Source organism: Channa argus, chromosome 19 (genome assembly GCF_033026475.1).
Source record: "Channa argus isolate prfri chromosome 19, Channa argus male v1.0, whole genome shotgun sequence".
Taxonomy (NCBI): domain Eukaryota; kingdom Metazoa; phylum Chordata; class Actinopteri; order Anabantiformes; family Channidae; genus Channa; species Channa argus.
Window position 1 is genome coordinate 11,769,653 of NC_090215.1, and position 22,765 is coordinate 11,792,417.

General features: G+C 40.1%; 1 protein-coding gene across 4 annotated transcripts; it reads left to right on the forward strand.

The window, feature by feature from the left end:
- The first annotated feature begins 400 nt into the window (after positions 1–400).
- On the forward strand, positions 401–22,610 carry pde7a (phosphodiesterase 7A). Of its 4 annotated transcripts, none has more exons than XM_067485813.1 (12): positions 401–1,458; positions 13,940–14,000; positions 16,876–16,965; positions 17,616–17,779; positions 17,891–17,954; positions 18,287–18,483; positions 19,395–19,526; positions 19,626–19,717; positions 20,109–20,253; positions 20,347–20,443; positions 20,540–20,620; positions 20,726–22,610. In XM_067485813.1, the coding sequence occupies exons 1-12, from the start codon at positions 1,321–1,323 to the stop codon at positions 20,995–20,997; spliced, it is 1,533 nt and encodes a 510-aa protein (XP_067341914.1). In that variant the 5' UTR covers positions 401–1,320; the 3' UTR covers positions 20,998–22,610. The 4 variants fall into 4 exon arrangements, with proteins under 4 accessions (XP_067341914.1, XP_067341915.1, XP_067341916.1 ...); XM_067485814.1 differs by having other exon boundaries at positions 16,879–16,965; XM_067485815.1 differs by lacking the exon at positions 401–1,458 and adding an exon at positions 7,465–7,506.
- Positions 22,611–22,765: the final 155 nt, after the last annotated feature.

A 22,765-nucleotide genomic window follows, 5' to 3' on the forward strand; every position in this document is an offset into this window, starting at 1 on the left:
TAAAAGCCTTTCCTTGTCTCTGCATACATCTCTGTAAATGCACACATAAAATGCTAAAACAAATAACAGTGTGTATTGTATTTTACTAAACTTCTGTTTGACTTGTTTTCATTTAGGCGATAGAAATCTTTTATAGTATGACTCATGAGAGGAAGGTAATCACAGGCAATGATGCAGGGCAAGCCCCGTTGTGGAGGAATACCCTTTATAAAGTCTACACCGTCTGAAAACGACTGCTCATATAGGTGTTGGGATCGCCCTGGTCTCATAGCAAATCCCAAAAGTCGTTTCATACTTTCTAAGTGACGCTCTCCAATGAGCGTTTGCGTTACATCAGCTACTTAGACACCATTGGTGCAGCCAGAACAGGGGGCGTAATTTACTTGCTCCAACAGCACCATCTCTGGCAGGTGGTGACTGCTTTAAAATCATATTGTAGGCTAATGTTTAGTACGGTAGATAGGTAGGTGTAGGGAAATAAACACACTTTAGGTTGCTCATTTGTCGTTTTTGGGTGATACGTTTGCGTAACGTTCCATTACGTTTCCTTTAAAGCCACCGGAATCGCAGTGAGTGAGAAGAACGTCGGGGTTCCCCTCTTTGAGCAAGACACTTTGTGCTTTACGGTCAGTGGTGAATTAGACAACTGCTCCTTCATCATGCAGCTTCTGAAAAAAGACGGAGAGGATCTATATTTTGACTATATTTCACCGCCGGTTTAAGTGTGAATGAGCGAAAACCTTCCGGTCAAGGCTGCCAAGGTCTACCCTGGCGCTGCCTCACTTCATCCGCCGGTGTTGCATACAATATGATATGTTGATGACATTTTTTGGAAGTGGTTGTGCCTTTGTTTTCATTTCAGGATATGTGATATGCGGATCTGTAAACGCAACGAAACGCAAATGAGCGGACGTTTTTTTCTGCTTTGAAAATGAGGAAGCGTTTTCACAAAGACCCAGAAAATGGCAAGAAGGTCTCATCGTCTGTGGGCCCGGATTTGACTAAAATGAGAAGGAAAGGAGCAAATGCAACGGCAGCATGAAAAATTTCCTTCACAATGACACCGAAGGAGGTAAAACGGTGGAGGTAGACGAGACGCAGCATCAATGAAGGCGATCTGGACAAGTTTTGAATCGCTCATAATGAACAGATATACTTTGCAGCTCGATAGCGGATCGTTTCCACGAAATTGAAAGATTTTTCGGCTCTGGGAAATTTTGTAATTTCACCAGTGATTTCTTTTCGCATTGCATTTGTTGTGATTATCATTAAATATTTGCTTTTTTATATTTTTGATCCGGATCCAGCCCCGACTATTCAATGGAAGTATGTTATCAGCTGCCGGTTTTGCCTCTAGACAGGCCGGTTCCCAAGCATGTCCTTAGCCGGAGGGGAGCCATTAGTTTCAGCTCCAGCTCTTCGCTCTTTGGGGCTCCAGACCCAAGACAGCTGTCACAGGTAAAAAAAAAAAATTCTAAACATCTTTTCTCAAACCTAATTCTTATAGTTTAGTAACAGAAAATTTGGGACTAGGGATTGCAGCGGCTCCAAAACCATCATCCTTTTAACAAATTATGATTATTGCACAGGACTCTTGCAGGTGGTTGTTGGATACATAGGCCCTAATACACCAAGTGAACAGTTACATGCAGAGACGCACAAAACATTTTCTTAACGCTTATCTCTAGACCTAAAACACACACCAGCTAGCCATCTCTCAAAACCACTTTGCATTTGTTTATGTTGCCCACAGATAAAGGCCCACTAGGCTTACACTACAACCAGCACTGACAGCGTGATGCCTGCACTTCAGTGCAAAACTTTGCATCCCCTTACTTTGAAATGGCAAACATAGTTGTTGTTTTCTTAATCAACATCGTATGTAATGCACATTCAGCAAGTAAAATGTTTTTAATCATCAGAAGTAATAAACATGGGCAAGGAACTTATAAGAAATGGTAAAATGGTGAAAATTATATAATTGCAAAAGTTTGCATTCCCCTGTATGAAATTGTCACACTTTGTATGTCCTCCCTTTGCATCTGTTAACTCCTCCAGTCTCTGAGTAGCTTCTGGACACTGTTTGCATCTTTTCAGGTGTCCCTTTCTTTATGATATAATTGATCCAAGTCTACCAAATTGCTTCGTTGACTGCCATGTACAGCCTTCTTTAAATGTATTCACAGGTTTTCAATTGATATTTCAGTCTGCAGACCTGAAAAACATTCACCTTATGGCAAAACATATACCTTATTCTTTTTAAACTTATTCCTAGTTGACTTTTCTTTGTGCTTTGGGTCATTGTCTTGTTGAAGGAACCACTGTCTTTGATTTCATCTTTTTCACTGATGGTAGGAGCCTTTGCTTTAACATCTTCTGATGTTGGCCTGCATTCATTCTTATTTTCACTCTGTGTAGAGCTCTGATGAAGACATACACCCCCAAAACATCAGAGAGCTTCCAACATGATTGGCTGTGGGAATGGTGTTCCTGTCTTCATGGCACCTTCAAACACCAGCAGTTTGTTTTGGATTCTTACATAGCTCTCCAACAATTTTCCTTGTACTTCTTTCAGTTACTTTTCTTGGTGAACAACTTCTAAGAAGAGTCTTAGTGTGTCCATGTTTTTGGATTGGAGTCTACACCTAGTGCTGGTATAACAAAAGCTTGAGAGATGGATTATCTCTCAAGCTTTATGAAAGTTGACCAGTTTTTATTTTCAGGTCTTCTGAAAGCTGCTTTCTGATTCCACTGTTACCCTGGAGACCTACCCACTAGCAGTTTTAAAGTGCAGGCCCAATTTAACACACTTGGTGCCACTCATCATGCAAAAAGTGTGTCCAACCAGATACCTGATTTTACATTAAAAGGTTAATTACCTGGAGGATTTATCAAGGGATTTATCATTGACTCTTTTTTTTTTTTTTTTTAAACTTCTGATAATGACGGGACACTTGAATGTTCATTAAACTTGCTGGGAAAAAAATAATTCTTTGTTTTACTAGTTTTGCCATTATAAAGTATATGGATGCAAACTTTGCACTCAACTGTAAGGATGTGCTACATTTAGAAGTAAGGGATTAACATCCCTTTGATAATTTGACAAAGAAATCATTGAGTCATGCTTGAACTTCCTGCTTTCTCAGTGTTTTGAACCCTTGAAAAGTGAGGCCACAGAAAGCCTTTCTTTATTTTTGCTCTGCGGTAACAGAAAAGGTAAGCCACTAAAGCAGTCTTTTATTTGACTCTCGGGTATACAGAAAAACTGACATAGTACTACAGTACATCTGCAATGCATTAGCTAAAAACGAAGTCATTGTGGTGTATGAGCTTGTGTGTCAGATGATAAATCATCAGTTAAGCTGTTGTCCAGTACACTTGCTTAACTAAGTGTAACACATGCAAAATCAAATGTCAGCTCAGAGAAAAGTGGCACATCAAGTCTTGAGACAGTGAACTCATTCCCAATACTGTTACATTTCCTTTTGCTGCAGTAGTTTCGCACGAGAGTGCAATGTATAAACATGTCTTTGGGTCATAACCCACTAGTTACTCGCGAGCCAATACTCCCACAGCATTGCATGGCATCTGCCAACAAATTAACTACTGTAAGCATGAAGTCACTATGTTTGAGTGTGTGAGCATCCTCTTCAATGGGCTGCCCATTAGTGCTTTGTGCAGGATCGTGCTCCACATAACCAGCCATGTGTGTCCGCTTTGAACTTGTCACGGGCAGCTCCCTCAAAAGACTAATGCATAACCTTGGCTATCAGCAACTCATTCAGTGTTGCTCAACCCTACTGGGTGTTTTTAACGGATGTGATAACATGTTGGATGAGTAAGATAGATAGTGTCTCTGTCCATCAGTTAAGGTTCATGTCCATCCATTTACTACATACTTGCATTCATTATTCTACCACTTTGTGATCACCATCATCCAGGGCATTAGTTGAAAAGAAAATTAATCCAAGGGCCTGGAATTGTGTTATGGTGTGGTGGTTGCTTGCTTGTCACACTGCAGTCCAAACAAGTGATACATGAAGGGGTCCCATACCTTGAAAAGAAGTCTGTCCCAGGATAATGCTAGATGGTTCATTTTCTTCATGTTGTAAAGGTATTGTGCTTCTTGGTCTTGTTCACCAGTTGACTTGTATGGCCCAGAGTTTTCAACCAGCTAGTGGGAGATGTTCAGTTATTGTGCTTCTTTGTAGTGAAACTTTGGGTAATTTATAACAAGGTAGTCTTTTATAGTGTTCAGTAATTAAAAAGATCCAGTGAGTCCAGTAATTAAAACTCTGCATTTTATTTTTATAGAGATATTCTTAATTCATACAGGGTTTACAAACACTTTAATTCTTTGTCGTGAGACAGTGAGAGATTCTGTATTTCAGCACAAAAATCTATTGACATCGTCTATTTGCCTCCTTTTTAATATTGGCAGAATTTGGTGAACATGCATGCCTGCATTTGGCATTGCCACTGAGCCTTTATCATAGAGCAATTACACTTGTACAAATATTGTGTTTTTGGGCGCTATTTATGACCATAAGGGTGCCTTTGTCCTTGGTGGCCGCTGTGTTTTTGTGTGTGGTTCCACAGGCCTGTTGTTTGTGGAAGCAGGGCTGGACTACCATTGCAGAAAGAGGCAGTTAGGCATGTGCTTGGGCTCTGTGGGCAGTGGTTTGGCATGCTGCCAGACTCACAGATGGCCAGAGACTCTTTTCTTTCTCTGGCTATCTTGTTCCGCTCACGCACAAGCTCCCTCTTTCTTTCTCATTCTCCTTTACCCCCCCCCCCCCCCCCCTTCTCTCTCCTCCCCTTACAGATAAAGACATTTCCTCTTGTAAACAGGGGACAAAAGAGTAGGGTTGAAGACAACAGAGTCTCAGTAGAATATGTCACTCTGTGGTTGTGGAATGCTTATGATTGGGTGTAAATATTCTATTGGAGAGGCGTTAAACAGCAATGGAATTATGTAAATAGGATTGTTTATCCAACGCGACGCCTCTTTTGTTTTTATTACAATGTATGTTAGCTGCCTGTTGGTTAATTCCTGCAAATGAGGTGGAAGATGATTTGACTTTTGTTTGTATGTAGTGAAGCATTCTGCTCCATAACATTGTATATGAGTTTGTTTCATAATTAAAGGGATAGGAGTACAAGATGAGGTAATGAAATAGCAAAAACTAATGTGGTCTGAAATACAAAGAATACATAAGGTACCTTGGCTTGTTTGCACACATCTCAGATTCGGTGGGCTGTCATATTTTGGTGCTTGTAACACAGTCACACGGTTCAGACTATGCTGTGTAACTTTAAAAAAAGAGCTCTAGCAGTGATACAGTGATCAATAAACAGATGTGGATATTGATGCATTCTAAGCAGACACAGGGTGGTCGATTTTATAAAGGTAGGAAAGGAGCTTAGACTGGAAACACTGATCTGTTGTCAGTTCAGTTCATATCACAGGAACAGAGATTAATCAAGAAAATGTTAGCCACCAAAGCCAAACCTAAATCAACTCCCTCTTACTTTAGATTTTTAGGCATGGAAGATGGTGATAGGACTCTGCATAAGTGTGTGTGAGATGGCGTTTCTTGTTTCATCAACTCTATGGATGTTGCTGTGCAGAGCATGATAAGGGAATGCTTCTTTCTGAAGGGAGCTACTTTGTTGATTTTAACTACTGATAATGTTTTCTGTGCAGTGCCATCAGATTGACGTCTTTTCAGGATGTGGTAAGAATGCTGAAGGAGCCGTTCAGACTCTGAGCCTGGTGTTTCACAACCTTTTACGCAAAAGTTAACCCTTGCACAGCCAAATGTTACTTTATTTTTTTCAAAGGCATGTGAAAAAGCAAAAAAAGCATGCATTTTGGTGAATAAGGCGGTTTATTATTTGGTATATAAATAGTAGTCCAACCTTACATTCTATCATTATTTTAACATACTCACTTTGTTTTTAAGTGCTGTAGTGACAAATGCAGTCTGCTATGAAAATGTCGGCCCACACATAAACATGCTGACACAAAATCAAGAACCAACTGTTCATGGTAATCATGTATTATATTTACTGTATCCCTACAGAAACATGAATTGATCTTATGCAGGATTGCGGTCCAAAGACAGATTTGTTGGAGATGTGTGGTTTTTTTTTTTGCTTCGTTCAGAAAGCTAGAACTTCTGAGGTGGAGGAGGATTAAGTAGGCCCAGAGAAGCAAATAGAGCCTGGGGATGATGTTTGAAGTTGGTGACATTCCTTTGCAGGGTAACATATGAGAATCCTTCCCCACCCCTTGTTTTATAGAGCACAGTTAAAACCACATTTATACAAGGCCCTCTGTATAAAGAGAGCGCAAATAATTTTCTGACACTTTACCTGCCTGTTTAAATAAGGAACACTGGTTGCAGCTGTATTACAGTGCAATGAGCAAGTTGCTCCGTTCTTTTGTTATAACACTGGCCTTTCATTGCGAGCTAACGATGCATACAGAATAATACACAGAAAAAAATAGTTTGTAGTAGGTGAGCTGTCGCAAATTTGTAGTTCTGTGGGTGTGTTGAGTCGATCATGTTTATTTACATGCTCTGCTTTGACAGGGTGTTTGTTGACTGACCTATCTGCCACTGACAGACACGCCTATGGTGTTAGTGATTTGTCGTACTCTTTACTGTAATGGTGAGTTAAATTTTGTAACGTGTTAACAACACATTGTAAATAATTGAGAAGCTGCGCAATTGCAGCAGTCAGCTTACGGTCTTGTCTGAAATTCCTTCACCTGGGATAATACACTGACTCTCTGCTTTAATTTGCACATGAATCAGGATGCTTCTGAGTGGCTCTTGTCCATCTGTAGCTGAACTTAATCATAGGATTTTTGTAAAAAGCTGATTGTTCCCTCGTCTGGTAGCTGGGTTCCTGTTAATCTGCTGTAATTTGTAGGGTATTCCCAGTGGCAAACCAACAATGCATTTACATGCACTTAAGTAACCAGGTTATAGTCAGCTTTCTAGGGAAAGCTGATTGGTTAACTGTTATTGTTAAAACCTGATTTCAATAATTGGGGTAGGGGATTAGGAAAACTGAATTTCCCAATGAATGCTGATTTTCTGCCATGTATATGCATAATTAGGTGTCTAATCAGCTTTCTACAACAGCACATGTGCATAAACAAAAGGCTCCCGACAGTACAAGCATCACATTAAAACTCTAAACAAAAAGAGTGCTCCTTAACAGAGGGATGCCTCTTCGTTTGTAAATCCAAGTCGACCCAATGTCCGACTGAAAATTAAACAAACACAATGTAGCAAGTACAAAACTAAATAAGGTGTTTATCAAACAGTTTTTACTATTTATCAGTTGTGCTACTCTCTCCTTTTTTTTCCCCGATTCTACAGAAACACCAACACAAAGCAACAGGTCAAACAGACATCAGTCAAAGGCAGAAATCAGGGAGAAATCAGATAACTTGTCAGCAGCATGCATATAAACATTTCCAGTAACCAGGTTTGTTATGTGCATTTTAAATTCTTTCCCCCATTACCTGAGAGATATGATTTCTCTGAGTAATCTTGTTAAGTGTATGTACACACAGTAAATGAGTGAGTGCCTGTCACTGACCAAGGCCTTTGGGAGGGGGGGCTTGTGGAGCTCGTCCACAACTACCTGGATCTACATACCTTCCATTAATTTTCTTTGCTGTAATCTCAACATTATCTCTTAAAGTGTTGCCATGGCTTCTGTTTAGATTTATGGTCATCAGAGATGATTACCTAAAAGTGTACCCTCCTGTAGCTAACTGTTGAAGCCTTGAACAAAGTTCACAAGAAAGTATGCCAACAGTGACATCAGTGATGCTACTGTCTACATATTTGCATTGGTAAACGGCGAGTCTGCCTGAGTCCTAAAGCTTTGGGCTAATGCACTCCATTGCTTTAGCTGCATTGGGCTGAATTGACCAATCCTCTCTGCATCCAGCAGCCCTCTCACTAAAACGCATTGCAGCTGGAGTGTCAGAGTGGGCAGTGTTGTAAAAGTTATTTACTGACAACAGGTAGAATCAATTTAGGTCTTTTGAGTACGCAGTGGCTACTGCAGAAACACATACTCACTACAAACCTGTTCGTGTTTAGCACTCAGTTACAGGAATGTGCCGCCCCATACAGCACAGCACTGCAAGAGGTCATATCTCAGAAGGAAGCTTTCATTTTATGAAACCATGCTGAGTCCAGCTGCTTTTATCTCGGGAATTTAAGTTTGTGTGTGTGGTGTGCGTGTGAACACTGCTTTGTTTCTGATATGTCAGTTTATAGGAATACTGCTGGCTTCCTCATTTGCTTGTCTCCAACCGACTTACTGTGAAACAGGCCTCTCTACAGCAAAAACCTAATTTTAAAACTAAAATTAAATAAAGGCAGGTTCGAAACAAGGAAGTACAAGAATGCTGCACCAGACTGCTGAACACCATTCATAGGACAATACACTGCTGTATAAGCGCAATCACCATGCTATGATAAGAAAAGAGTATGTGTGAATGAGCCACTGAGCTATATTTGAATTTGAGTTTGCAACCCAGTCAAAAGCTTTTGGTTTATACATGCACATGCAATTTGTTTGCTTTGAGGAAACCTAACCATAACTATAAAAATGGCTATTAATGGACATACAAGCAGATATTTTACACACCTTTTTGTAGCCTAAAAATAACCGTATCACTTAAGTCCACATCTTTGAAACTTTTTGCAAAGTTGTCAGCATTTATTTAACAGTGGGAGGTGAAAAACTCATGCATTGAGCCCTGGGGTTACTCACACAGTCAGAAGTTTAGACCTTATGTGTCCTCCTGACCTCAGTAGTGTGCCCCCAGGCAGAAACTAAGCTGCGATAAGAAACACAGCCAAATGTAAATGAGCTTACGTAGACTTGCAGGGAGCACAATGAGCAGACTGTTGTGCTAGTAGTAAACTCCAAACAAAACAGGGTTTGGCTTGTTCTCTGCTGTGAGCAAACACCAACTAACTGCATCTATAGGTGTTCAGTTAAGGGCAAAATATGTTAAAAACATGTTTTCTTTAATCAAATAGGTGCTTTCTGTAGTAAATGACATCTTTTTTTTCTTTTTTTTTATACCCCCAGTTAGGGCGTAGTCATTAGGTGGTGGGTTCAATTCCTGGTTAGGGCGTGGTCAATATCCAGTGTGGGCCCTTGGCAAGGCTCTTAATGCTACCTGCCTACCTCGTCGCTAATGAGGGTTCCAAAGAGGTGGATGTAGCCCAGGCCAACAAGTCAGCGATAGGAGTTTGGGAACCAGGGAAACCTGATCAGAAGCTACTGGAACAACAACAAGACATTCATAGACAAGAGATGAGAATAGGGAGCTATTTGACTGCGACTATACAAGTAACTCTAGTGAGAGGGGTTACATGCAGAGGATGTGGGATTTATTGATACTTTAAAACCTAACATCTAGACTAACTTAAACAAATAGTATATCAGTGTCCTAATATCTGCTAGAAATACCTGCTATCACAACTTGAGATTGAAAGGACGACATAAATGCTACGACAAAGGGAGCCAGGACAACAGGTCAGGGGGGAGATACTGTACCATCACCCCCACAATCAGAGATGGTGTTCCAAGCCCCAATAACAACAGACAAGCTTGATGCAAGAGCAGCTGACTTCAGATTGAAAATAGTGGCTATGATGAACACCTGGAACCTCAGTGGCCGGTTACTAAGAATAAGTGAACTGCCTTCTGAAAGTGTACTAGAGGATGTGAACGCAGCACTATGAAAAATCCCAACTAAGAACATCACTGAGACCAACAAGCTGATATACGCCACGGCATTGGTGATCCTTTAGATGCTTGACTATAATATCAACATAAGCCATAAGGAACAGTATCCTCCATGGAAACAGAGATTGGAATCTAAGATCAAGGCATGATGATGAAGAGGTAAAACCTACCTAAGAAGTACAACAAACTGTCTATACCTGAGTCCTTGGAGACTGCAAAGCAAAGGATCACAGCCCTGGCTACCTGACTGAAGTGGTACACCAGAGAAGTTGAGACCAAGAGAATAAACAGGATCATCTCCACTGAGCCATTCAAGGTGTACTCCCAGTGGCAGAGTAATAACATGAAAGAAGACCAACTAAGCCCGCAGACTGAAGAATAATGGAAAAGCAAATGAGAAGAAGGCCTCGCATAACAGCAATGCCCAGTGGCTGGTGGACTTGAGAGCAGACCACAGAAACCTTCTTAAACAAGATCCAGTAACAATCACAATAACAGACATGTAAGTGAGGGTTTCAAGAATGAAGAGTTGGACAGCACCAGACCCTGACATGATCCATGTCTAGAGGTTAAATACTCACTCTATGAGCACCTGGCAGCACAAATGACAACTTACTAGTGGATAGAACCCACCCTGAATGGTTAACTAAAGGCTTCACAGTCCTGATCCTGAAGGACCCCCAAAAGGGAGCAGTCCCATCCAACTACCACCCAAAAACCTGCCTCTGCAATGCTTGAAACTATCCAAGATCAACAGGTCTCTAAGAGCTTTCATTGAGAACTCAATGGGGAAGTGGGAAAACAACCCTGGAGGCCAAATTCAAGCCCCACATGTTAACATCCAGTGCGGCATATACCAACCCCTCAGCCAGTTAATCACCAAGAATGGTTACAGATATTGACTACAGAATGGAGCGACCATCAGCCACCTCCTCTACATGGATGACATCAAGCTGTATGCCAGTAGTGAACGAGATCGACTCACTGATCCCCATTTTTGTTTTTTTTATCCTTTCGGCTTATCCCTTGAGTTCAGGGTCGCCACATCGGATCATTGTACGCATGTTGATTTGACACAGTTGAAAAATAAATCAGAGCAGACTTTTCACCGCTGGAGAACATTCCTAATGTTTTATTCGATCGAAATCTGTGATAAGCAATCACCCATGACAAGACCATATGGGTGTGTTGGTATTACCAGTAAAGGGTGTGCGTTGTGGGCTGGCCATTTCAAGGGTAAAATGTGACTTTCCCCCCTGTTCACAGTGTGAATGTGACATTGACAAAGTGTTAGCCCTGCCGCCTCCTTCTTACCAGCTTGCACGGGAGCACATGCCAGTTTCCACTTAAGTGCCAACTGGTGCCTGGTCCTGTATAAGTGTGTGTGTGTGTGTGTGTGGGTTTGGGTGTGCAGGGGCATGTGTACATGTACTGTATTTGTTTGTGTTGCAGCGCTGGACAAAAGGTTAATTCGGTAAAGTGTAGCTGGTCACTCTTCCTTTCCCAAGGCTAGAGACAGCACTATACATTGCCCATGCATGATACAGCAGACATCAAAACCCTTAAACACACGAGGCAGACACCCACAGTCCATCCATGCATACATACAGATAATCTATAATGCTCACACTAAAGAGCAGTGCTGTGTGTAAACATAGAGGCCTGTTGACACTAAAATACAGCTTTGCAAATTACCCACCCTGAGTCAAGCTGTTTGCTAGCCAGTAAAATATTAGCTTTGGATTGCTGGCTGTCATGAGCTTAGAGGACAGACAGTGTCAGGTTTGTATGTGTGTGTGAAGGAGATTCACAGTAATGCAAAGGACATGAAGTAATGAGTATACAAGCACGTACATTTGTGTGTTGCATGTGTTTGTGTTTGTGGTGTGACCAGATGACTCTCTCATTAAATAGTCTCAGGCATGTTGATAGATATAGTATCTGCATCACTGTGCTCCAATTTAGTCTCTAAATTGATGGTTCATTACACTGACGCAATCGCGTTTTTACCAGTTTATTCATTATTTTTAGCTTCGCCAAAATACTTTTTAAGTTTTAAAAAGTAGGTGGGTAGAGTGATATACAGAGAGAGGGATACATACATACTTACTTTGTTCCTCCCAATGGGAAATTCACATTAAAGTATGCTGAGAAATTACTTCACAACGTTTTGGTTTTCTGCGAATAGTCAGGGTTCTCCTGCAGGATGATTGACTGTGAGTGTGGCCAGATGTCATCATCTCTCCATCCAGACTGTCACGTCAAATCTGTGCTTTGTTCATCCTTTTTATTATCTTTTTTGTTCTTTCAGCAAAAGTTTCGGATTTGCTTAACTGTCTAGTGGATTCATGAGAATTTAACTGTCCAGCAACTCATGCTAGAAGCAAAACAGTTTAGTACTCAGTAAGTACTTTGTATACTCAAATCTAAGTACTTGTACTAAGTCTGCATAAAAAAAGTGCTATCAGGACAATCCCTATTACCTAGCAAATCAGCACGCTATCAGTGGAGCAAAAATTAGCCTATTTTGAAAGGTCTCTGTACGTAGACAGCCATTTCAACTGTCTGGTGGTGAGTCAGCCAATGACCCAATCGGGCAGTCATGCAGTCCCAGTAGTGTAACTCTAGAGGAGGATAGCCAAAATAAAAATTGGAGAGTTGGATGTGTGTAGTACAAGGAGTTAGCCAGCACCTCAGTCCAGAGCAGCTGATAGAGCAAATATGCAGTTACCATAGTCATACTTTGTACAACTACCATCGTGCGTTTGACTGCTGCTGCAGCTGTGAATTTGTGAAGATTGCTGTTGCTCTGGATGATGTAGCACACAAGTAGTTAACATACAACATATCAAATTATTTGCGGGGGGTTTTAACCATATGTTTTCAACTTGTTCCCTTTTGTGAGGTTAACAGAAGCACTATTATTCAAACCAGATATCAGTGTTTTTATTTCACAGGAGGTAAGTGGTACCAGGGGTCTAGAAATTGAAAGAATTTTTTAAAATTTTCTTTTTTTTGATTTTTGTCAGTCCTCATGAGCCTTGTTTGTAAATCATATGTCTGAAATGGTTAATGCACCACTGGAAACACTGCTTTATATTTTTTTATGTTCTTTTTGACTGTTCCACAAGCTGGCCATCTTACATTTACATTTGGTCATTTTGCAGACTCTTCTATCTAAAGGAACTTACAAATGAAGTAAAAAGACACTTCAGCCACTTCTTTATATTTTGGTGTTTTCTGTGTAGCAATGAAAATGTAGCAAGAAAAAATAAATGAACTATATTCATATAAAAGCATTTTTTGAGTAAACAGTTTGTAGATAGTTACTAATCATTCTGGATTAATAAACATTTCCTGCAAATATTTTTGTTTTTTAGAAAAAAGGCTTTGTGTGATGCTCCCAGAAGTGTTGGCTTAAGATTAAGATGATATCAAACTATTTCAATTAATACTTTTTTAAAAACCAATTTATTTACATAAATTTATTGACCTGCTGTGTTATTGCTTATAATAAAACATCTATCAGTTTTACTAATGTTCATCAGAAAAAGATGAAATCACAGTTTATTTATCGACTTTAGATTGGGGAAGATAAGAAATTCAATACACTATATTCTATACTTTTACTCTACTTTTAATTTTTGAATTGTATTTTGAGCCATACTTATTAAGAGAAGGAAACATATCAAATATTATTGGGTGGGAGCAAATTCACTTCGAAGGGACCCAGCATAATTTGTACTTCTGGGAATTGCTGAGTGTGTGTATGTGTGTCCACATAACACGTGTGGGTCTCACATGACTGATAGCACCATATCAGGGCTGTATCAGCTCCATGATATGGAGCTGGAACATGTCTATCAGTGTAAGAGTTTACATAAACACACACAGCAGATTAAAACTCATTACACCACTCTCCGCTTTGTAGGAAGGTCTGTGTATGTTTTTTGAGGGTGTGTGTCATTTTTTAAAATTGTTTTATTTTTTATAAACAATATGGGTTTGTTATATTATCAGCATTAGTTTTGGGCATGAACAACCACGATGGAACTGTTTACATTCCAGTAATGTTGTAAATACGTAATTATATTTTCATAAAACTTAGGACAGCTGTTGATATTTCTTTTTGTTTGCTCAGAGACGAGGGGCCATCTCCTACGACAGCTCTGATCAGACAGCACTGTACATTCGTATGCTAGGTAAGTATTTCCCCATCACTGCATGCATCCAAGTATACATATTCAATAGGTAAACATGCACACACTTTCCAGACATCTGTAGGTCCATTTCTTAATATACAGGGGCTTAAAAAAAGAGATGGGAATTTAATATATCAGAATTTAAAAGGGTGATGCAGAGATTAGGAAGAGATGGGAATCCACTAGAGTGCATCCAGACTCTACTCAGTCCCTGGCCTTTGGTAATCTTTCTGTCACAATAGGCTAGATGTTTGTAGTATTGAGTGTTTTTAAAGTTTTATCAGATTTGTACAGGATTTCACTGGAACCCTAAACAGACTAAAGGTTCAGTTGCAGTGTGTGTATTTGTCTTTATGTACATATGTCTGTGTGTGTCTACTTGCCCAGTACTTCCCTAAGTGACCCTAAACAGAATAAGCAGTTTAGAAAATGGTTAGGAAGATGCAGAGCTTGTAGTTCTACAGTGCAAATGGAGTCTGATGCATCTATGTAGGAAGACCAGTCTCAGTTTGCTAATCAATAGGGTTCCTGTAGGTAGAGACTGGGTTTACCTTCGACAGCTGTTTAACATGCACAAATATGTCATCACGTGCAACTTTTGCCACCGAATTCATGGATCTGATGCTTTTGACTGAAAGCAACCAGCAAGAAAGGAGAATTACTCATGGTGTCATCCTGTCAGTCTCATTCTTAGATGTTGGCTGCCACTGTGAAGTGTAGTGAGTAAAAAGTGTGCATTAAACCTAACGGTAAATTTGGACATCACCCTGTTTGTTGTGGTTTTAACATAATATTGCTATACTTTGCTTCTCTCCCGTTCCCATGAGTTGACTGCTGTCACGTTTCTAGTCACAGTAACAGTAATTTATTGAGCTGACTGAAGGAGCTTTAGCCTTTTAATCACTTTTCTTGGCTAAGTATGATTGCAGTCTCATACGTCACTGGCATAAAGCATCTGTCCTTTTAGATTTTATATTAAATTGAGTGTGATGAGAGGCAGGCTAATGCAGACTAGTGTTTGCCTGGGCCTGGGGTCAGTCTGCCAAGTTAATACTGATGTGCTTTCAAATAGCAGGACTCAGAGCTTTCGCCACATCAGTTATAATGACATGACCTACATCTACCCCAGAGTGCCAGCACTAATGCACCACAGGGGGAACATGGACCCTGTGACTCTAAAAACACACTAATCACAAAAGCACACACACAAGTGCTGAACCCAACACATGTGTCTGCAGATGTGACAGATGTACTTTGTATAGATGTGGGCAAACACTCACTGCTTGAACTATAATGTTTTTGGTTATACTTTTGTTGTGCATGTGAAATTCCACTGATGTGGATTCATTCTCTTCTGTACATTCATACCAGCAACATTACAAACATCTTTTGAAAACATTGTTGAACATTATTATGGCTTGATTTGTAATTCCTAGTTTTTGGTATTTTGAGCTTGTGTAGTATTCAAACAGCTGTTTGCCAGTAAGTAACATTCTGATTGGGAAAGCACACGTGTGACTGCTTTGAATTTAATTCTAATGCACAGTCAAAGTGCCATCCAGGAAACATATTATTTTACTGTTTAGCACCTAGCATCAGTATTCTTCTGTACATAGTGTTGCCTGAAAAGCAACAATGGCATTTTACTGCATCGGTGTCTTAACCGCCATCTTGTCATCTCACTATGCTCTCACTGCTCCTGACTGCAGTCCATAAGCAGGCTGGCCTATCTGGCCTGTCCCTGTTCCTCTGTCTGACTACTAACAGTGTCATAGATGTACTATGGATCACTTTCAGTGGTTCTGAGTACTAATGGTAGAGCAGACTGTCCTGACATGGCATCACATGCTCAGCTGTTCAATTGAGTTGTCTGTCCACCGAATGTTCTCTTCTGGGATGAGGGAGTGTGTGTGCTTGTGTGGGAATGTGCCCACACATGAACAGTATACACCACACTGGGGTCAAATAGTATTTACAAAATTACATCCTTGCTGTTCTTTAGTTTGTTGTATCAAAAGAGTGGGTTTTACCACACTGAGACACGAGAGAGTAGAAGTCCTGTTTCACATTTAAAGCTTGGAGTAAAGATATATTATTTTCCAATTATGAAATATGATTGTGGTAGCTACCCACACTCCAAGTTACAACATACACAAATCCACTACCATATTAACTACATAATTGACACTTTGTCATTTTAAGATCAAAGCCCACACTTCCCCTGAAGATTTTTTTAAAAACCCATAAGATATATAACATTACTGAATTCAACTAAACGTCTGACTTGAATGACTTCATAATGTTTAGTTCCTCAAATTATAATAAGCTGGTTAATGTAAGCACGCAAAGATTTATTCACATAGCACTGCAGTAAGAGTTTTATACTAAACTGCTTCATACTAAACACATTTGCAAACCTATCAGCTTTATAGACTGGTAACAAACACAAAAGCAAATTTAGCACAAACAGTTTATATATAGAAATAACATTAGTAAAACTGGAAAATCAGTTCACTGAGGTCAATCTTAGGAGAGTAATACATTTACCATCTATCTTACAATATTACCAGAGTCATTTTAAGCTTTTTAGACGGATGAATAATATAAATATTCTCTGATGTAAAAAATGAATTGTCAGGCTAAGGCCACTTAAACAGGCTTTAAGAGGGGAAGTGTTTCAACTATTGGTGATTTCAAATAGACTTGCATTATACTGCTTTGTTCATTGTCTTTTGGTAAAGACCAGATTTGTGGCACTTAACCATGATAAATTCTTGTATGTAAAAACTGTAAATACTACTTTATCTAGCACTTTCAGACACTTTTATTTTCAGGCAAAATGAATCTTGAGGAAATAAGTGCTGATTTCTTCTAGGAGATGTGAGAGTCAGAAGTCAGGTTGGGTTTGAACCAGAACGAAGAAGCTCCCATCCATACCTGTGCATCGACTTCCGAACTCTCCACAGTGAGTATGAATCACAGCTGTGTGCATTGACTCACCAAACTGTAGTGCTACACACAGTTTATTCCTCTCCAGCAAGATTGGCTGGTCCTTGTTCACTGATTTTCTACACTATTTCACATGAGGATAAAGACCAAGGTGTGTCTTCGTGTAAACAGTGAAAGAGGCTTTTTGTCAAAGCTTTGTAAATAGGTGTATAATAATATACCCACTTTTACACTCACTGAAATAGTTCGAGAAGACCTGTGTGTGTGTGTGTGTGTGTGTGTGTGTGTGTGTTGACATCATGACCTAAAACTAATCCTACCTCTTGCTGACATGTTTCCGAATTGCAGCCATGGTTTATTCAGACATAGTGCTTTTGTGTGTGAGTGTGAGTGCATGTGTAAGAGACCACTGACAAAGCATGTCTGCTGTGTGATCCCAGACGACAGGCTTATGAGTGGGTGGCTGTGTCAGCAGCGACTGTTTGTATATCACTGTGGTGGTGTCAGATCGCCACAGAGTTTGCGTGAACTAAATGACTCCCTGAGCCTAATGAGCTATTGAAATAATTGTAAAAGTACAAATTTAACTACTGTCTTTTTTTTTTTACACATCACACTTTTTCATAAAATATTTGTGTTTGAATGTGTGTGTGTCTGTGTATACAGCACGAATAGGCTTTGGGTCCACATCAGCCAGTTCTGCTCCTGAAAGGAGGATCCACAGACTGCTCAGCTTCCAGAGGTACCTGCACTCATCCCGTCTGCTGCGAGGAGTCCCCCAGCAGATCCCTCTCCACATCCTCGATGAGGACTACACTGGACAGGCCAGAGTATGAAATCTAAGCTTTTTATAATGATACCACTTTAGGAAAAAGACATATGGAAAACAATATGATTCCCTGATCGCTAATTCTGTGCTTCTCTTTCTACTTCTCTTGTAGTGCATGCTGGAAAAAGTTGGGAACTGGAATTTTGATATTTTCCTTTTTGATAGGTTGACAAATGGTAGGTAAATACTTTATAATCTGAATGGCTTTTGATTAAAACAAAACAAAACAATGCAGCACTAACTGGGGAATCAATTCTCACTCAGGTTTTAGATTGTATGTGTTGGCAATAGTGCCATCTGTTGGATGACGAAAACAGAGGATGTACTAAATGAAAACAAACTGTTACTGAATCACTGCACATGACTTGGCAAAAGGAAAAAAGCCTGAATTTATTTCTCTCGAAACCTAGAAAGCATGAAAATGACAATAACCAAGAGACTGTATTTTGTGATTCAAAATTGTGCAAGTATAAGGCAGAATTGCGCCTTCTTCTGTGGTCTTGTCCAGGAAACAGCTTGATCACCCTGACATTTCACCTGCTGAACCAGTATGGCTTGGTGGAGCTCTTCCAGCTGGACATGGTCAAACTCTGGAGATTCCTGGTCATGGTTCAGGAGGACTACCACAGTGACAACCCCTATCACAATGCTGTCCATGCTGCTGATGTCACACAGGCCATGTATTGCTACTTGCAGGAACCTATGGTAAAATATGCAAATGACATTTTGGCATTTTTGGCTTGTGACATTTTAAACACGGCATTATGCTTCTCTGTGGATGCACATAAATGTCTATGCGGACCTCTGCAGAGATGGAAATTATGGGTAACCGCAGGTCACAGAAGCTAAGCAAATGCCCTAATCTCAATAAACATTGTGGAGAGATTAACATTACTGAGCTTGGTTAACATCATGAAGTCTTGACACAGGATTGAAACAAAAAGGAAATGATAACAAAAAAAAAAGAAGAAACAGAAAGATGCACCAGCTAGAGTAGCAGACGAGGTTCGAGTATATAAACACAACTTGCCCGTTTTGCACTTGTTTTCTTTATTCAACAATTTAGTGTAGTAATTTGTTTACGCTGGAGTAACTTAACTTTCCGCTTTAATTCTCCTTCTTCACTAAATAGTGGTTTGCTAATGGTGACAGTGCTCCGTTGTGGGCACGCTCATCTGCAGTGCAACTATAATAGAAACGCATATGCTAACGTCTTCGAATGTAATGCACATATCTTTTCATAAGTGTGGAACACAGAAGCATGAATCCAGCTTAAGTATAACTCGAATGTTAGCCAGCAGTCTTCTGTTATGCAAAACCTTATGCTTCAGCAGTAGGCAAATCACAATACAGAGTGTCTGTATATAATTTCAATATGTGACAGTTGTTTACAGGATCCTCTTCACAAGGTAGCAGTGAGCAAATGCCGTGTGCAGGTAGTGCTCATAGTAGTTATAGTATCACATTGCATTGGTTTCAGATGGCTTTTGAGACTTAAACGTTGGTGGGGCATGTGTTCATGTCAATCCCTGTTAACAGTGCCTCCGTGTAGGAGTACTTGCATTTGATTAATTAGTGATTGTTATTTTTGTGCCACTGTCCTTTTGTGAGTGCAGCTTGCAAAGTCTCTGACCTCCTATGACATTCTGCTGGGACTGCTAGCAGCTGCCACTCATGATCTGGACCATCCTGGCGTCAACCAGCCTTTCCTCATCAAGACTGACCACTATCTAGCTACACTCTATAGGGTAAAACCACCTAGCTGGCACTCTTTAGCCTGCCAAAACGTACATTTACATTAAAATTCATAAGTATGTGCACAATTTCTCATTTTTCCTAACTCACAGAATACCTCAGTTCTGGAAAATCACCACTGGAAGTCAGCAGTGGGCCTCCTCAGAGAGACTGGGTTGTTTTCCCACTTGCCTGCTGAGGACAGGTTAGTCTGTCCCTTTTATGTGCACTAAGAAAACTTTAAAATTGCAATCAACCTATAATCTCTAATTCATAATGACATTTCTTGTTTTTCCTGAAAAATCCTCTTCAACTTTATTAGACTCTTCTTATGAAAAAATAAAGAAAACAAAATGCACCTGACTACATTTTGTTCTTCCACAGCAAAGCTAAATACTTGTTGTAAATGACAGGTTTCAGTTTCTGATTGTTAGTAAACTGTCTTTTCTAAAAACATGAGTTATTGAGTGAGTGTCACGAATCAGCGTTTCCATTTTAAAACTGCTTTTATTATAAACTCTACAACACAAAGTTAAAAGGTGAAGGGGAAAAAACGCTAAGCAACTGTTGAGTACCTGTACTTCATGACCCCTTAGCCTTAACATGGAGAGGGAGTTGGGCTCCTTGATCCTGGCCACGGACATAAGCAGACAGAATGATTACCTGAGCAGGTTTCGAATGCACCTGGACCAGGAAAACCTGTGCTTGAGCAATGCCAGCCACCGACACTTCATCCTGCAGGTCAGTTACCTTCTTTGCTATCCAGACACTAGTTCTCCATCTTTAGCAAAACTTTGGGCTCTTATTTTATTTTTTTATTGCCAACCTGTGCAGATGGCTCTGAAATGTGCAGACATCTGTAACCCCTGCAGACCGTGGGAGCTGAGCAAACAGTGGAGTGAGAAAGTCACAGAGGAGTTCTTCCAGCAAGGTTAACTTGAATTTTGCTCTTTTAACTTGTCCCAATTACGTACCTCCTCCATTCCATATATTAATTGTACATGTGCAATTTAATTTGCTTGTGTAGGAGACATTGAGAAGAAGTACAGACTTGAAGTCAGTCCCCTTTGTGACAGAGAGACGAACACAGTTGGCAACATTCAAATAGGTAAGTAGCTGTGATGCATTATTGGTGCATTCACCTTTCACTTACAGAACATGTTGTATTTAATATTTATTCCTCAGTCTTTCTCTTCCTCTTCTCCCCCTTCAGGCTTTATGACGTATGTGGCAGAACCCCTGTTTGCAGAGTGGGCTCGTTTCTCTGACACACGTCTGTCTCAGGCCATGCTGGGCCACATGGGCCTCAACAAGGCCAGCTGGGGCGGACTACAGCAGGAACAAACCTCTGTATCAGAGGAGACAGAACCTGGCACAGCTGGCAATGACCCAGAAGACGTTGCGCCTCAAGGAGATGGAGCCAGCGCTACATCCGCAGGAGGAGCCAGCTCCAAAGAAACACCTCAGGGAAGCAGAGAATCCTGACACTACTAATGTGCCCTTTCACCTCAACCTCCTGACTCATGACCCCGGCCTCAGGGCCTCACCCCACTGGGGGCAGGCAGGGCATCCAACAGTCTGCAGCTCTGCTGCTGCCCTGTCTGATCTGAACATCTTGTTTATTTTTTAATTTTTGCCTCCCATCTTGATTAACCACTGATTTTATTTAATTTATTTAAATTTTACATTTTTTTTTTTGGCATAGAGCAATACATAGATACCTCATTTGGCTACTGCTGTATTTTCTTTTATTTGCTTTATTTATTTGTCCACTGTAGTTTTGGCATTACTGACTGAACACACCACTTTTGTGAACTTTAAGGAGAAAGCAGTATGAGAACTGAAAATGACATTTTTCTGGTATTTTGAAGTGCCATTTGATAACAAAGATTTTAAGAATGATCTGAACTGAATTGACTGAGACAACTGGAGTATTCCGCTCTGAGACCCTCCTAAGACTTTATAGTAATGCCGTGTTGCATTTGTATTGATGATTCTTCCTTATGTAACAACAAAAAATGTGACAAGCCCAGTCCTTTTGCTGCCTCTATGAAGACTGTTTACACATCTCCTTGTTGTCTCTTTCCCTTGAACTGAAGTGAATCATGTCAGCTACACGGTTTGCCTTCAAAGCACAGATGTGAAGAACCATTGTTTGAACTATCATCCCACTGTTGAAGCCATGAGCAGAACCTTATCAAACACACCAGATGCCATAAGTAACTCCACCTGTGCTAAAATGTGTTCATGCACTCCCAAATAATGATGGTGTTGGATGTGCAGCTTCATCTCTTTGACATCTTCAAGACACCATGTAAAGGTATTATAGAAATTAGCCCTTTTCTGATCTTTCTGATTCTTCCAGTGTTGGTTGAACTCAGAGTAGCTTCCCTCCCAGACTGGAGATCAGTTACTCACTGCACATGCATCTCACCTGGAACTCAACACGACTCGCTCAGGGTTTTGTCAGTTTCTTATGAAGAGGGGGAGGAGGTGACTAGGGGTGAGGCAAAGTTGTCTTTTATTCTGGCTAGAATCTACTGAAGGGGACTCTCCCTCTATGCAGAATGTCTCTCATAGCCACATGCAACCTAAAGGACTGCTCAATTGATGCCTTATAACTATGCACAAACTATGCTAAGTGACCAAACCTACTCCTGTTCTCATCAAGTGCATGGTGTGCTTGTCTTTGAATGCACTGTCCAATACCTTTTGCTTTTTTTGTTGTGAGGAACAACTCCAGCTGTCCTTTTTGTTTTTCCTTTTTTTTTTTCTTTTTGTACGGAAACAAAAGTCGAGTGACTTTGAACATTCCATTTCCTTGTTTGGTTTGTCTACTTTGATTCTGTATAGTGGCACAAATTGTGTTTGTGTTTAAACATTTTGAACGATAACAGGTGCTTTTCTTACTTTAGCTGATTTGTATTTTGCTGTAAGTGCTGTAAGACTGTTGATAAAATTGTTTACAATTTGTTGCAACAGCCATTTTGGGAAGACTTAAGTGTCGAGCCAGATTTTGTAAAGGCTTTGCTGTATTGACCTTTTTATACATGCCTGTTGCAGTTACAATTTGAATAATAAAACCTGTTGTTGCCAAATGTTTGTTATTCACACTGTTAATTTCAATAATAGCAGAACATACTAAGTCAAAGCAGAAAGGATTTTTTTTTTCCTTAATGTCCTTATCCTTTCAAAATTGTATCACTAATTGTCTACATTTTGGTTGAGTAAACAGATCCCATAAAAAGACTAA